At 36.6% G+C, this 17,168-nt stretch overlaps 2 protein-coding genes across 20 annotated transcripts in view; one reads left to right on the top strand and one right to left on the bottom strand.

Moving 5' to 3' along the window:
• Positions 1–828: 828 nt before the first annotated feature.
• Positions 829–2,048, bottom strand: LOC116843023 (H/ACA ribonucleoprotein complex subunit 3). Of its 2 annotated transcripts, none has more exons than XM_032812999.1 (3): positions 1,738–2,048; positions 1,495–1,546; positions 829–1,407 (listed from the first exon to the last, which is right to left on the bottom strand). In XM_032812999.1, exons 1-3 carry the CDS (start codon positions 1,789–1,791, stop codon positions 1,310–1,312), a joined length of 204 nt encoding a protein of 67 aa, XP_032668890.1. In that variant the 5' UTR covers positions 1,792–2,048; the 3' UTR covers positions 829–1,309. The 2 variants fall into 2 exon arrangements, with proteins under 2 accessions (XP_032668890.1, XP_032668891.1); XM_032813000.1 differs by having other exon boundaries at positions 1,495–1,537; positions 1,738–2,045.
• Positions 2,049–3,097: 1,049 nt separating this feature from the next.
• LOC116843001 (dystrophin, isoforms A/C/F/G/H-like) overlaps positions 3,098–17,168 on the top strand; it is a 557,622-nt gene continuing 543,551 nt past the window's right edge. For 11 of the 18 annotated variants that reach the window (XM_032812938.1, XM_032812935.1, XM_032812933.1 and 8 more), the window contains exon 1: positions 4,300–4,390. In XM_032812938.1, coding sequence (XP_032668829.1) covers positions 4,300–4,390 — 91 coding nt within the window. Of the gene's footprint in view, positions 3,241–4,191; positions 4,214–4,299; positions 4,391–5,548; positions 7,267–10,922; positions 11,711–17,168 lie in introns of those variants that run through there. The other 7 variants (XM_032812942.1, XM_032812944.1, XM_032812923.1 and 4 more) reach the window with 5 other exon arrangements.

The raw sequence follows: 17,168 nt of genomic DNA, 5'->3' as shown, positions 1-17,168 counted from the left end.
CAAATATGTGCTATATACTATAAAGAACTGTTAGATACAATGTATTTATATATATGAAAACATATGCGAATAATACTATAATTTAGCGTCTTTACGTTTGGCTACAAAGCATATTTGTATCTATTATAACATATGAATATAGTGAAACATGTAACATTGGCATTTTTTATACATTATCTATGATATATAGTTTCTTCTAAATTTATAAAAAAAATGATTAAGGAAGTATACACTTTCCTGTGTTACTTCTACATAAGATATATAATCAGGTGTTTCATTTAAATGAGCCATCTTGGAATGTTAATAAGATATGAACATTATTAGGAACATGTAGGTTATTAAATTTACTTGCACTTGGTAGGTGATTTAAATATTATGACAAAGAATATAAAATGAATATAAACATGCAGCTAATGTTACATGTTCATATGTATACATATGATTGCGTGTACATAGATGTGATGGATTATAACTTTCATTACACTTTTTTAAATATAGATATATTCAATAAAGTCACATGTTAATATATTATTGACTAAGGATACAAGAATATTGTAAGACAGCTACTTTAACATCAGAGTTTTGTATTTCAATTTCTATCACGATAATAATATTTGTTTTATACGTAATTTAACAAATTACCAAATAACAATTACAGAAATTTGTATTAACTTAATAAAATTGCATCTATATCATAATCATATTAGGGCATTTTTTAAATAAAACAATATAACTCAGAAAATGCTGTATATAATAAAATTTTTATTTTTTATATGGAGAGATAGTGGATTATAAATAAATTCTGTTTATAGCAAACATACATGTGTATGTAGTAAAATTTGATGTATACAAGGAATACTATTTTATTCATGCTACATAATAATATTGTATGAATCCACTTTTAAGTATGTTATTATTATTATTAAAAAATATATTGTTATATATAACATAATGTGACAAGTCATATATAATCTAAACTTTTCAATTTATGTTAAATTTCTGTCAAAAACAATTTGACAATTATAATTGTGGTATTGGTTACAGTTTCATGACAGTATAATGACCCTGTGCATGTATATTTCACATAATTATCACTATAGGAAGTTGTGGGTGTTTAAGTTGAGCTACCTCTGTTGATATGAGTATAGATTATTGTATCTAAGTGCATGACAAGTACCAAGCTATTATAATTCTTGTATCTTGCATCTATAGAAAATATTATTCCTATATACACATTTATATAAAATAATATATATTGTTGCACCTACATGGTGCAACAATCTCCAAAGGACAGATGCAACAAAACATTTTAATAAGCAGGTAAGGGATATTGTGTCAAAAGCAGGTTGAATCTTCTTTTCACTGTTATTCTTTCTCTTGAATATTTGTCCTCTGGAGAAAATCGAGCTGCAACATTAAACATTCACATTTTTTATAATATAGAGGAAAGTACGATACATAATAAAAATACAACTATTATTTCCATTAAATTACCTGGATGTGCTGATAATGTAGGTTTCCCATTTGAATCCATTTTCTGCAAATTCAATATACAATAAAAATAAATATACAAAATTATTAAACACTACAGGAAAAACAGTGACAAAGAAATTAGGACAAAATGTAGAATGACAAAATATATGATATGTAAAATACAAGACCTTTATAGTTGAATAGCATTATAAATAAGTAATATAAATTATTATATATAAACTTAATATTTTAAGAGATAATTACTTTTAAGGTGTATATTCGGTTGCCATTAGCATCCACAGAATACATGAGAAACATTTTCCTTTTCTTTTAGTTTTCCTAACCTAATTGTAGTACGAGCACTTATTCTTCTTATTATTTTACTTGGACTCAGATTTATCTCTATTGTTTTTTCATTCAAGATACCGAGATACGAATTCCAAAAAATCCGTGTTCCAAAAAAGAACGTGTTCAAACACGTCTTAACGTAACGATGGTTAAGCCGGAACTCGTAGTACGAGCACGATGTTGAAAATTGAGATTTCACTTTACTAGTGCAATTATAAAAACCAAATTTGTTAGTTCTTGTGGCTCCTGCACACAGGACGCGGTAAAGCTTGCCGCGCGGCGGAAGTCCACGCGACAGCCAATCAATATGTTGTTTTACCATAAGAGCTAGAAGGTTATTACGGAAAGCAGCATATTGATTGGCTGTCGCGCAAACTTCCACCGCGCGGCAAGTATTACCGCGTCCTGTGTGCAGGAGCCATTAGGTTTGAATCGATTATGAATTTTCTCTTAAGTTCATAAAAAATTCTGACTTAGAAACGTTTAGAAACGTCTAGAAATCTTTACATGATTGCCTTCAGGAGACTAATGCGACACCTTACGAGTTACTTTTGAACTTGGCTAAACACAACCAATGAGTTTCTTCTTCTTCTTATTGATAATAGTCGAGAACGGATATACTATTGGCCAATAATTAATTGGTCGTAAACCAATGAGATTCATCATAATAGTCTCATGCGATTGATACATCTCGATATTCCATCAATCGATTAGTATCGATATCTAGAATATCGAGATGATCGATAGATCATCGATAGAGAATCGTATAGATTAAATATGGCGATTTAGCAAACGCCATATTTAACGGTTAAAAAGTGGTTCCTTCTAAATCAAGAATGCAGTAAAGATATTATTGAGAAAAGTATAAACTTTATTTACATTATAATATTGATATAACAGAGACTAGCTTAAAGAATATTTAGTTTCCGTACTTTTTACAAATAATTTATTCGACTATAAGATGTGGAAATTAACATATTAACCAAAGCTTTTCTCCTAAGGCGCAGATTTATATCGCAAAATTATCTATTTCTACAGGTTATCGCACTGCATGACAAGTTTTCAATGGCATGCATAGGCGAGATGATGTTCGCCGGAGAGGATTAGTCGTCGGAATTTGCGGCGAGCGATGTGCAGTAACACGCACTCGCGCACTAGTGCCGGCCGACGGCGAAACCGCGCAAGCAGGCGTATTACTGACAATTCCTCCTCGTGGCGAAGTCTACGGTGTGAACACGCATAGTACGCGTCGCAACGAGAGTCATCCGATCAGTCCAGTCACTTCCGTTGACAGACAAATCACTGTCAGTGCTCGTCCGCCGACGCGGCTTCGGGTTGTCCGTTAACGACGCACAATGTCCCACCGAACAATATGAAAAACGCGCGTTTTCTCTGTTAACGCACAGAGTAGATCACAAGGTAAATAATATATTCGTAGTTACGGTCAATCGGGCGCGAATGAAAGTGCACTCTCGTGTGCACATCAGTTGTTGCTCGTGAAATGAAAACGTGTCATGTATGTGATTTCGTGGCCGCGGTAGTGAATTACGACGAGACGTGAATTATGCGGATTGCATAGGAAAACAGTCGCGCTGTCATTTGCTACGCGAGGCTTTACATTGGTTAACTGTGTTTCCATTAATAATTATACAATAGGATGCACGTAATCGTTTGCAATCTGTGCGAATATCGCTTGTGTGTATACGTATATGTAAATTGATGCGCAATGAGTGACAAATGTTCCAAGTTAACATACAATGTGTTACAATTGCTTGTAATTGATGGACATTTGCCGAAGCGAATTAACGTTGGCAGTGAAAGTGCTCTTATTAATTATATAAGAAAACTATTTATGTCATTATACAGCTAAGTTCTCTTGACTACCAAAGTAGCGCTTCGTCAAGAATAAAAATAATAAACTTCCACGTAAATATACGTGGTAGTAAAAAGCGTTCATTAATAATACGCGCGTTAAAAAATCGAGGAATCAAGGGAATTATATCGGTACATATAATAGTTATAAATATTATTTATATTGTCGAGATGTAGATTGCGCGCAGATGTAATTCCATCGCAGTTTCAAGTACGAGTGGAGAGTCAGAAGATATTTTATTTTTTTTTAGATTTGGATAAGAACGCTCATTTTGTTGTTTGCGCGTGAACTGTGTCGTGCGTCTCTCTCGTATCATAAATATATTTGGAATAATCTGCAGGTCACGAATTAATGCTACTGCTGGAAGCAGTACTTCAGCCCGTATTATCGGCGAACCTCCGTCCATAAAAAATAATCGCAGCGATACCGTCGCGCATCGGCTTTAAATCTGCCTTACGCTACTAATCTCGTTCAGTCTAGTGGTTAGAACCGATAGCAAAATCGCGTGGCGCTTTCGTAGTAGTATCCTTTCGTTACTAGAAAATTTTGCTGTTTCTACAGTGACAGTGCTGACAGTGATTGTGTTATGTGGTTGGTTGTTTCAGATGCAGCGGAGAAAAATTCGTTGGATTGTTCAGGTTCAGGAGGAGTCGCGACAGAGCGAGACCGTCGAGGAGCAAATCTTAAATACAAAAGGTAAGAATTTCAATAACATGAAAAGAAAATTTGATAAATATATGAAATAATACTGAAATAATATCATACAAAAATGACATATATAAATAGAAACAACATATATGTAAAAACGAAAATAACAAAAATTCTAAAGGCATTTATATAATATCATATATATAATAGGAGCGTTACAATTGTTTAAATACTTTAGTATTCGCTCACTTAAACAATTATCTCTGAGAAATTTGAAGCTTCACTCGTGCTTGAAGCTTCACTCGTGTTTCAAGCGTGCCATATCGCGACTGAAATTTACGACGTAACTAGTTTGCTACATTCTAGACTTCATGTTAATACCTAGTCTCTCGCGGTTGACAACGCAACGTCATTCCTTTTCTGTGCGGAGTCGTGACAACATATATCGTTTACGCGATTATAAATAGAAATGATCGACGCGATCATGTTTTTGCTTTTAACTTCGCTCTTTTTTGCTAGCAACGTCCTTTTATAGATGATTATTGTTGTTCTTCATAACCGCAAATCGTCCAATAACAAATCATCCGATAGATTGCGTCTTTTTATTCGACCGTCTTATTAAATTTACTTCAAAACGTGTAGACATAGCATGGGACAAAAATATTCGGACGGATAACGCGGACGCGCTAATATCGCGGCAATTAGGTTTCGTGTGTACTTAACTGTTGGCAAATAAATGTAACGTCGGCACTGTCCGGCGGATGTCCCAAGGCGCAATCGCTGGCGATGCATTCGCGTGAGGAGGAGAAATTATATTATCAATTCTTATCTCTAATTTCTCGCTCTCTCTCCCCGATAATGTCATTGCGATGTGAGGTGATATATTGGTTAAATCTGTAATTTAAGAAAAAAGCTAGAAAGTATGTCCCTTCGCGAAGTGTTCGCATTGATCGAACTTGCAGCTTAATAAAAAAGGCCGATATTCTTTTGTAATTATTCACGAACGTTTAATATTCATAAAAAGATATTAGTCTTTTTTCGAGTCTTTTTTAAAGTTTCTGGCATGATTGAACAGATTTCTAATCGTCCAATCAGTGATTTCAAGCATTATCTTCTGCGAGCGTAACTGGTATCAAAGTTTAATTAAGCGCTAATGAACTTTTCTATTAACCAACGTATTTTTAATACGTCGATTATATCGAACAGCAAGACACGATGCGTCGGCGCTAACTTCTAGAGAGATCACCCGCAGGGACGAAATCTGGACACCGCGCAGTGTCGCGACGGGTTGCGTCCCATGAGGTCGTTCCAAGTTACATGGAAAGTCAGAGATGCGCGCTCTTATTATAGAAGTTCCCCGACTTTCATAGATGCGGTGGATCGCACGCGGATCGCTCGGAAATAACAAGTGTTTGGCGATTACATGAGAACCAAGTGAAGTCGGTAAAGTTCTCCGGGACACAAGTTTTCAAGTAGCTTTTGCGAAAGTACGTTTCTCCTCCCATGCTGAGAAAAATTTACGCCGCTAAGCGCTTATAAAGACCTCTTGAGTGACTCTACCCTCCATTAGCAAATGAACGAGAGGATTTGTTGTTCTCGTTACGGTCGGCAATGGAAGTGAGTGCGCGTGTGTTCGTGATCGTTCCGAGTGCTGAGTACGTTCTCGTAAATTTTTTATAATTCTCCGTATTACGGTATCTTATGATATTGCGATATTACGGTATACGGCGTGTTTACATCTCCGTGCTAGACGTTAATTAGTTTCATTGAAAACACACGATCGGATAGCCTCTGGGAAAATACACGACGAGAAAATTCGATATTGATGCGCACTCCGTCAAAACCGCAAAGCTAATAAGGCTGATATTAGATACAGAGACGTTTTCATCGTGATCAAGTAGACAGTTATATCTCCCCCGTTCCATCGTAATTGCCAGCCCGACATTGGCCGGTTTAAATGACAATGCGCGGATGTAATCAGTGCGCAGCCGGTTATATCGACACGACATACGCATACAATGTTCATTTACGAATCAATTAATTATAGTTGCAAGAAGAACATATATCGCGTGTACACTTTTCCGTTATTCCACACAATACCGTTGTTACACTGTTTGAAATTATGTCAGCTATTCGGGGAACTCCAAGTTAACCAAATCACATGATATTGATTGCCTTGCACAAAATTTATCACTTGATACTCGATTACGTGTTGCACGTTATCTAATTGCACGGATCACCTCCCAGTCGAAAAAATACGGTAAGATTAGGAACATATCTATTAAAGAATTCACACGTATGTTGATATGTACTGTAGAAAAGCAATATCGTAAAAAATAGCATTTAGAACTATTTTTGTCCGTTTTAATGATGTTGATGTACCATTAATGATTTCGCGATAATTAATTCCGTAATTCCGAAAGGGAGGGAGACCCAGTGTAGCGGGCGCGAAAATCGAAATCGCTTGTATGCGAAATCAAATTTACCAATGTGTACTTAACATCCGTAATCTGTCGAAGTAAATTCACTCGGAACTATGGTAGTTTACTCTTAACGAACGTACTACTTGCTTGTATTTAGAGATTGAGGAAGGAAATATTGCAAAGGCGGAGGTTTACTTATACGTGCTTTTGTGTTGTTATTACTTAAACGTCTCGGATGCGTGCTTGGCCACTTACGTCATTCATGATAAACGTCGCCTCGTAATAATTAAACCGACATATACTTTTCATGGTTTCTTGAAGACTTACTGTAAACGTGATGCGAATGACTATTAAAGAATACGGTTATTAAAGAAATATGGCACCTGTTGGAGTATAATTAAGAACTGTCGTGAATTCCAAAAATGTGGCTGAATAGATCTCTTCGCGAATTCTTCATATATACTCGTGAGAAGATACATCAATGTGGGATGGACGATATATGTAAGTATAATAATTAATAACTGATTAATATCCTATTTTTATGTTACTTTGTTGTATGTATCTCTGTGTACGTTTTTTGTATGATTTGGTTTCGCCGATTTCACGTAAGATTTCAATACGTCTTTTCATTTCTTCCATTCTTTCTAATCAATTCTATAACTAGTTTTAAAAAATTCATATTTTGCGCGTGTAATTTACGTTGCTTGTAGAAAATTATGGAAGCTTTCTAGGAATACTGTTCGCAAATTTTACTCGTCGACTGTCTCGTGCACTTGAAAGGATATATACAGGATTATCATGAATTATTATACGCAGTTCTGCTTAACGTAGCACCACAAAGGGTTAATAAATCTGATTTAACTCTTAACTTGTGCGGTGTAATAACATTACTCGTCTCTTTTGGCCTAAGGCCAGTTAGGAATTAAAGTCGGTATAATAAAAAGTTTTATTCACTGGCGAATATGAAACTTCATATTCAGTTTGAGGTAAGTTTCTAAGAAAAAAAGAAGTAACAAAGATGTCTTGTCGAGAAATGCGGTGAAATTCCTTTGGAGCTTTCTTCATTTACGTTCATTTGAACTGCTCCAAATAATGACTATTGACAGGAAAAATACTAGAAACATAACGACGGCATTGTTTCCGAATTAGCAAACCATTGCTCTAAGTGGTCTAACTATTTCTACGTCTATCAGTGTGTTTACTTTCTCCTGTCGAAAGTGATAAGTTGACGTCGTTTCAACGTTGTTTCGATAATGTCTCGACGAATCATTTCTAACTGTTTAGTAGATACAACTCAGCTAATTTTCCAGATATCAAAAAAGATATCTACTATTATCCAAAATCATTTTAGAGTATAATTATGCTCACTTATGCGCATCCTTTAGGCTTTTCTTAAGTAGTCGAATACAAATGTAGCTAACAAATTCAAATTTAAAATATATTCATCATATTTGAGAAATTATATAGATTATATTTTGTGATTTAGGATTTTTTTAAATTTACATTACGATTGTGTCATTTTGCAAGAGATAATCGACGAAAGATATTCTTATCGTATTAAATCGCTTGAGTGACAGTATTGAGTGTAGTTAAGATGACAGTTAACCGTAAAATCGTAACCGTGAAATAGGTGAGAGCAAGTTACACTGTAGGAGTTATTTTGTCGACAAAAAAGGACACGTACTCCGGAAACTGTAGTAATCTTCTTGCTCTGCGGTCTGGTAAGTCCCATAAGTTCGGAAATAGCGGGAGGCTATCTCCTGAAATTGTCCGAGTGGACGAATAGATCTCAGATATATTCGGTGGGGCGTGAATGGCGGTCAAGGTAGTTACCTGTTATCGCCGTAACTTTGTTGATATCGAATTTAGTCAGTAATCCAGCTGCGACGTTCTCTTGATATAGGATAGATCAGAGACTTCGAAGAATCGCAATTAACTGTACAAAAAGTACGACGAATTTTTCACTAGTTTTTTCAATCGAAGTTTAATTCAAGGTCATTCCTTGCAAAATTACAGCACACAGTAAGCTTAATATATGTTAGTGATTAGAAAAGTTGAAACTAAAAGTATAACTTGTGTTATATTCAACTAAAAATTAAATTTTTAACTAAAGTTTAATCAAGGATAAACTGAATGGCAATCTTAAATATCTCGCTTTAGTTTGCTGACATTTTTTAATTATTGACATTGAATTGTCTTGTGATTAAGAACGAAATTAAATTTTCATCGAAATAAAATTGAATAAAAATATTTGAAGGATGAAAGCATTCTTTAGAAGATTTCTATATATAATTCACGAGTCTCTCTCTCTCTCTTTGTCTCTCTCTCGTGAACTTTGAAAGCGCGAGAAAAGGAAGAAATATAGTTCGAATTTTCGTCCTGCATCTTTCATAGTAATAATACTAATTGACATTATCGTAAATAGATTCCAGAGATGAAACTAATTAGATACGTATCTATAAAGCGCGTGTGAAACAGACATGCGACTATGTATAATGCTATCAGTGAAGTCAATGTGTAACGACATCAAAATGCTATCTTCAGGATTATTGACACGAGCGTTTCAACGGTACAACCACGTGCACTTCTATTGGGAATACATTAGCGTTGATACAGAAGTGTACCAGTTTCGTCATATCAGCGATGGAGCTGCAATGCGAAACTTGGAAATTCAAGCTTTCGCATTTCCACACGGCTGGCGAGATCCGACCTCGCGAAAGGATCGTGCTATTATTCGTAATCGAAAATTGATATCAGTCGTAAATCTCTACTTCGCCGCGATGCTAGTAAAAGTTGAAAAGAGTAAAGAGTTTGGAGCGGAATCGAAATGAATCCATGATCTGTGAAGTCTATTTTAAATTTGAATATTAAAGCGTCTATTTTAAGTATGTAGAGTGAACGTTATGAATTATATGATTCGCTTTTGCTTTGAATCTTTGCGACCTCTCGCCGAAAAATAGTCACTAGTGGCTATCGAGATGTTCAAACGTAATATTTTTTTAAAAGTAAAGTAAAGTTTTTTTAAACGTAATTTTTTTTTCAGACTCGGTACTTTGCCTTTTAGCTTTTTTGGATTGTCTCGTGGAAATTATGTTGTTTGCACAACAAATTCATAGTATGTCCTAAGACCATAATAGAGCTTAGGCTTTTTTAGCGTGTTTATACATCGCAGTATCCATTTAGCTCGTGCAACCTATCGTGGGCCTAATTTTTTCGGGTGACGGGCCCCAAGTGAGGCCAGTGCGCATTTATACCTGCTCACCGGTAGACCACCTCTGCCGGTTTCTGAATCCCTGTTTACCTGTGATACATTGGGTCTTATGGTCAGCGAGGTAGGGCCTGCACACTCAATTCGTACACGGTATCCTTGAGACTCGTATATTGCGAAAAAATACTCAAAAATTTATTTATAGGATATAGAGTATATTTTTGTGAAATATATAAAAAAAAAAATATATATATATATAAACTTTATTCCTATAAAGTAAATTTTTATCACAAATTAATTTTCAAATATTTTTTTCTCAATGAACTTCTGCGAGAAAATCTTATCGTACGCGTCTCTTTAAAATTCTCACATATGAAAACAAGATTATACACGAAAAAACAAAGGAAGATACCGATTAAAACTCGTACTCCGTAAATACAAATAATACAATACATCGTTGATTGAATCAATATTATCTCGCGTATTAAAATAGATTTACGAGGTTCATGGGAATATGAAATATACTTTAACCGCTTCTCTATTTCCATTTGTTCTATTATCTTTATCAGTACAAATAAATTATCGGTTTACGTTATCTCTTACAGATTCGTAATCTTTGCCTCTTGTACAGAGATTCAATAGTGAACATACGCTATATGCATCGAGCGTCTACACGTAGTTCATTCGCTTTAGTTCTGTCTTCCTTTTGATTGTTATGATATCAAAACGGGGATGATTAAGTACTTTTCATTATTCTCTCGTACGATCGTTCGAGAAGGCCTGGCGGCGCGCATGGAGAAAGGGGAAATTCTCTCTCGCGATCGGTATGACAAAGAGCGCGATATGCGGCAGAAAAGGCTACGCGGTCAGACGAGAACGGAGCAACGTCGTCCTGACGCTCCGTGGTAGGGGAAGTTGGGCCTTACGAGCCGTCCGAGGTTGCCAGTTCGCTCGTGATACGGCCGGCGCGCACTGCGTTTGGCAGTCGTCGATTGACGTTAGCTCGTTGAGCGGGCGAGTGTCGTCCCATCTCGTGTTCCGTTCCTCTCTTTCTGCGTTTGTCGTCGGCATCATTCGATCTTCGAGTTCGTCTCTCGATTCGCGACCCCGTTTCTCTCGCACGTCGCGATAGTGCATCGGAGTGTCTGTCGGGATGTCGCAAAGTGTCTTGTGTGGCTTCCGACCACGACGGCGGCGGTCGTGAGAGCCCACAGAGGATCGCAGTCTCTTTCGTGGAATCGAGAGAGAAAGAGAGAGAGAGAGAAAGTCAAGAAGTCAATGCGTATGAATGCGTGTGACGACGGCGACGAGCGCGTTGGTGCGGTTGGTGCATGTGTGAGCGAGAGAGTGAGTGAGTCGTTGAGTGAGTAAGTGAGCGGCGCTCCTGTACGTGCACGAGTGTCGCGTGTGCGTCACGGCGTAGCGGTGCTTCTTGGCTTGTCAGTGCGGAATCAACAAGTGGCGTAGCGTCGTCGTCGTCGTCACAGTACCGTCACCGTGGTCGTTGTGAGCGGCTGATTCTAACCTCACGGCGGTGATTCCTGCTCGCACTCGCGCGACGTTCGCGTGGTTGCGCGCGCGCGTGTGCGCTCGCTCGCTCGCTGTCCGACGCGGCGCATCTCCGGTGATTGATGTGATCTCGTTGCAAGCTCCGCTGCATAACGCGTGCCCTTGGATATTACGTCGGCGATCCGATGGCTGCGTCCGAATATCTCAAGATGGATATCGTCTACATAGGTATGTTTACGCGTGTGGGTCGTGTCGTACTGTGCGTGTGTGTAGTTTGATATTGCGGCGTGCTTGCGTTTGTGTGTATGCCGCGTGTGTATGTCGGTATGCCGCATGTGGGCGTGTGGGTAATGTTGAGGTTCTTAGCTGTGCGCAAAGAATTCTTTCTTCGTTCCTACATGTGATCACCTTGCGCGCGTGTCCTCCTCCGTTCTTCTTTCTCTTCCTCCCTTTGCATCTGGCGAATGCAAATCGATTCTCTGGCTGCAGGATCTTTTGGGAGAGCGCGACCTTGATTTCGAGCGATACCGAAGCGCGGAACTCACGCGCTCCTTGAGCATACACAGATAAGGTCAACTCAGGGTAATTGCGACAGCGACGCACACACGCGAGGTTCTTGAATTTTTCGATATAATTGATAGTTGTGGTTCGACGCGATGACTACCGAACAGAAAATTATGATTTTTTATTGTTGATATACACACAAATATGTTAGTGCTGCTCTTGTATCTTCGTGTCACAAGTATCCCGATTATCTGTGCTATAATTATCCCGATTGATTTGGCTTGTATACTTTTGAGTGTGTCGTCTGACATTTTATCGTGCCTCCTCATATGTTGTGTAGAATGTCGTTTATTTGGTAATTCTAATTACCGCGCTTTTGCTTTGAAAATATATCTTCTTTTTAGGTGTGGCTATGATCTGCTAAAGCTTTGCACGAAATGCCAATATCATGTGTTGTTGGAATATCGTCTTTATAAAACATGAATATGCAATGTGAAAAATTGGAATAATTTATTAGATAACTAATGTACATGACACGATGTCAGTTTTCTTTAAAGTTTTACAATTCTTTGTTGTATTTTTCTTTATTCATCCTAAAATATTTTACCGCGTAATAAACACACTGAGTGTATGTTTGTGTACATATATCGTATGAACATCATACAAATAAAACAATTTCTGTCAGTCGTACGACTTACGTCAACGACATTGTGTCCTTTTTGACGATTACATCTTAATAGTATCTGTATCAGTATCTTAACAGATACAACCGCTTAAACACAGGTGACGACCGTATAAATACAGGTTATTTTTTATTTCCACACAGGATTTTTTTTATGCCTTTGCATTGTTGTCCATCGTTTGAGTGCTTACAATGCACACATTTTTCGCGTTGTCGCCGGCCGGCGCTAGGCAATGAGGTTATCTATGCCCGAAGTACAAGAGTTATCTTATCTTGGAATTATTTACTTGACGCGGCTACCCGATGAAACGTCATAATTGGGGATCATGCAGTACGTGCGAACACGTGCGTGCTCAGAAGGATAACACACGTTCCAATACTCATAATATAATTGCCAACGATCGAGTGCAACGCGCACGTGCTGCGTAAACCTCTATTTACGCACGCAAAAGTTGTCGGCAAAGTGCGAAGGAGACTCCTGACGATTGACATGCAAGAGAAAACATTGACGCGACCGTACACATAACTTCTGAAAATACTTCTTCAGCACTGATATTCTTACGCGATTCGTGAAAGAATTCTTTGCTCTTAAAGAATATCTCTTGGTCGAAAACTATTTGTGCCAATGGATAAATAATACGTTAACGACTTAATAATTAACGGAATATTTATTAATAAAAATGTTATGTTGAATTATGCAATTTAATATAACTTTAATTTTACTATTATCAATAATGGAAAAAGAAAAACGAAGGAAATTGGGAAGAAATGGAAAGAAAGAGAGAAATGTTACACTAGAAATGAGTATATGTAATAGAGCTTTTGAAAGATATAAGAAACGGAAGATTGAATTTAGAAATAGAAATAATTCTAAGGGAGGAGGATTTACAAAGACAATGGGAGAAACGTAAAATTTAAATTGTGAAAAATATACAGAATGTAATTATGTAATATTAGGATAAGAATATAAAGCAGAAAAAGTTTTAATATAAGGTGTGGCCGGATGAATGTGGTTATGATAATATTTTGTAAATCAAATCCCAAATTGTTGGCAATGTACCTGAAATAATAAATTTCTATTATCAATAATTGAATATTCAGTGAGCAAGAATATTAAATAAACATTGTAATGTTTAATATATAATACGATATAAATAAACACGATTAACGCGATTTGCGTAATTCTGTGTGTTGCGGACGTAGTTTGGCTCGCAACGAGAATTGTGTATTCTGGGGTCGTTAACTCGTTACTTCTTTTAATAGCCCAACAAATTTACTGCAAATTATCCCTTATAATCTACTTAGCCGCACTATACAGCATGCTCCATCAAAGATTGACGTTTACGCCGTGAAAGTGCATTAACTGCAAATTGTAGCGCATGCTAAAAACTCAGACATGTAATCGTAAATTTAAGTTTATCGTCGCAAATAAAGTAAATTGACAGTTAATTTATAATAATAAACACGATACTTTCTATTCCGTTAAATTCCTCTCGTTCAGACGTTACACTCGTAACATGAGAGAACACACTTGACTGTAACACGCGCTCCCTGCTGTGTTTGTTGTAGCAGGCCAATGAACCATTACTTAAGCGCACAATCGATATGTGTGCCTATATGTATAGCATTTAGAAAGGCGTGTGCTGTAGTTTCACAGTCGTGCAGTATTTGCATTATCACGTTTACGGGCGTTATATTTGTTATGCGATGCGGACGAGAAGTCACTCTCGCGGGAATAAACTCGAGATGACGTTTCAGCTTCGTCAGTCGTCAGTTACTATCGTTTAATTCAACTAACGTAATAGGCTACGATCGGAACGTTTTCATCCGACCGTGTCAGTTGCGTTAACCAAATAAACAGATAAACAGCACTGTGATTTACGTGAACAGATTCGGAACGAATAGAAATGAAATAAACACGGCGAACAGATCTACGAGAATGTTGGAAGAGTGACAAAACAAAACGAGTTTATCGCAAGACATTCGCGCGGCTGCGGCACATTCGATCTTATCACTAACGCGCGACACACCTTAACCCTTTCGATCTCATCGGGTTATACAGAGAAAAAATTAATTTCCACTTAAAACTAATATGTTTAAATTAACAATCATTGCTTCATATATAAGCAATGATATGTTGCTTTTATATATTTTATATTAATTTAAGCATATTAATTTTGTTTATATTAAGATATTTTAAAACTTTGAATTTCAACGATGTTATAATTTTATATGAATATTGTAACAACTCCATAAGAAATATAATATGATTAATGATAGTAACATCTTTTTTCGACATTTAAAAATATCGTATTTTTAATCCAATATTTTGTGCTTTCTATTCGTGAAAATTATTTTTGAATAATAGAAATATATTTCTTTTTGTTGAATCATATAGTATGTATTGATGCAAGTAACTTATCTTTGTTTAACGTTATGTAATCTCATTTTACATGTCAAAGATAAAGATATTCTCAAAGCAGGAATGTTTTTTTTCCTATGTATACACTTTTCATAGTAAATTGAGAAATTCATTTTGCGTTAACATTTAATTTACCTTTCTATATGTAATAATGTACACATTTAAAATTCCTCAGAAAATAAAGGTAGAATCGAAAGGGTTAATTGGCCGCGCAAATTAGAGAGTATACCTGATTTTTTATCGATCAGTCGTCGTTTCCTCGTCTCGTATTCGTTCCTTGTTTGATCCGAATTGTACGCGTTGCGTCTTGCCGTTGGTTCCACCGATTTCACTCTTATTGAGCGCATTACTTATTCGTACGGCAAATCGAAGTGAAATGGGGTTACATCCACGATAGAGAATTTATCTCGACAATCGACATCTGATGTAATCGCTGCGCGATGGAAATAGAAATCAGCGCACCCGGTAGAGAGCTACCATCACTGACTTATATTGCGTTTTATGCGGGCTCTCGATAATTTCGCGTGGTGCGGCGTGTTCATTGCCGTAGTTGAAGTCTCACGAAGGCACGCACTGGCATTATTATTCGGTCCCATCAGTACGTTTGACCCGAAGCTCTCGTATACTGGTGCCGCGGTCAGTAGGGCCAACGACACGCGCTCTCGGGACACATACATTCGACATAACAGCGGAGAGAAGAAGTGTGTCGCGCGCGCTCAGCTCGCAGCCGCTCGGTACTCCGCATTGTCAGCTCGTTTAAACAATTGTTCTGTACGCGGTCGACAGGCCGGCTGGTCGGTCGGCTTGTTTGCTGAACGGGTATACAAGGTGCTCCCGGCGTGCGCGCCCAGCTTGACGCCATCAAATCGTAGAGATGCACCCGGTGGCACGTTTTCATCTCTTAATCCTTGTCAGTATTATTTCTATATGCGCACGGGTCACGCGCGCGCGTATACATTATATGTACGTAAAGAAATGACTTTAATATTAGCTGCACCCAAAAATATATAATATTATCTTTAGTAAATACTTTTATACAAATAGTCTGAAAAGAATTCTTCTAAAACCAAAAGGAAAATAAAAATCTGAGTACAATATTATTTTTTTTAATTAGAAAAGGAATACTCCTTCGGTAAAAAGTTTTTACTTAGAATATGGGATTACGAGAAATAGTATTTTATGCAATTAGACTTCTTTCCTATGGGTGTTAGAATATTTTTTTTTGTTTTTAAAAGAATATCTTTTTGAGAGACCATGTACAAGAGGATCCTAAAGATGAGATTATATATTTTTTGGATGTAAATCTTAGTAGCTGATTCGAACTTAGCTAAAAAGCTAATAAAAATCATTTTGCTACCATTGTTATGAGTTGGCTATTATCGATAAAATGTATTCGCTATGATATGCAAATTTACTAACTGAAGTTAGCAAATTTACTAACTGAAGTAAAAACGTATATTTATTCGAAAGCGGCAGTTATTTTTAAATAACTTACATAACATCGCGCGCATTAATTGGCTAATTTTCTTTTATTAATACTTCAATAATTACCGTGGCAGAGTTTGTACAAAGTAGTACAGGATTTTTCTATTTAACTTTTTCTATTTAACTACCCGCACATGAGTATCTAAATCTATATCTAGACACTGTATAATTAATGGATATATAAAACAACAAGTTTTGTGTCTCTTCATATAATCTCTTTATTATATATTTTATATATTGTTGGCGTTGGAAATATACATAGAATGTTAAATACAACGCGTGCCAACGCTTGTATGCGAATAGAGTTCATGAAATTGAATAAAGCCACGATAATTATTCTCTTTGATTTACAATAATAATATTAGTTTCATTACTGTTACAATAGACATTACATGTTATAATAGATGAGACAAAGAAAGTAATTTCAATAATTTGACCGTAAGTGTAAGAGATTGCGCATTGCTCGTGTGATCGTGTCTGCCGTACTTTAATCGGTTACGACACTCGACTTTTTCAAATGGATAATGAAAGAGCACCATAGACGCGTGCGGAAATGCATGCCAAAGAGATTGCTTTTTGTTTTATGTCGCTAT

The sequence above is a fragment of the Odontomachus brunneus genome, unplaced genomic scaffold (assembly GCF_010583005.1).
Source record: "Odontomachus brunneus isolate Ranch 3 - 2012 unplaced genomic scaffold, Obru_v1 Obru_scaffold_029, whole genome shotgun sequence".
Classification (NCBI taxonomy): Eukaryota; Metazoa; Arthropoda; class Insecta; order Hymenoptera; family Formicidae; genus Odontomachus; species Odontomachus brunneus.
Note: the sequence above shows the minus strand (reverse complement) of the source record. Positions and strands in the feature narration are given on the sequence as shown.

What these genes read in the sequence shown, in the direction of transcription:
- LOC116843023 (XM_032812999.1), bottom strand. Translation starts at nt 1,791, where the DNA reads ATGTTTCTCATGTATTCTGTGGATGCTAATGGCAACCGAATATACACC. An exon ending in ACCGAATATACACCTTAAAA is followed by an intron (nt 1,547 to 1,737) that starts GTAATTATCTCT and finishes TATTGTATATTG; the next exon opens with AATTTGCAGAAAATGGATTC. An exon ending in TACATTATCAGCACATCCAG is followed by an intron (nt 1,408 to 1,494) that starts GTAATTTAATGG and finishes TTAATGTTGCAG; the next exon opens with CTCGATTTTCTCCAGAGGAC.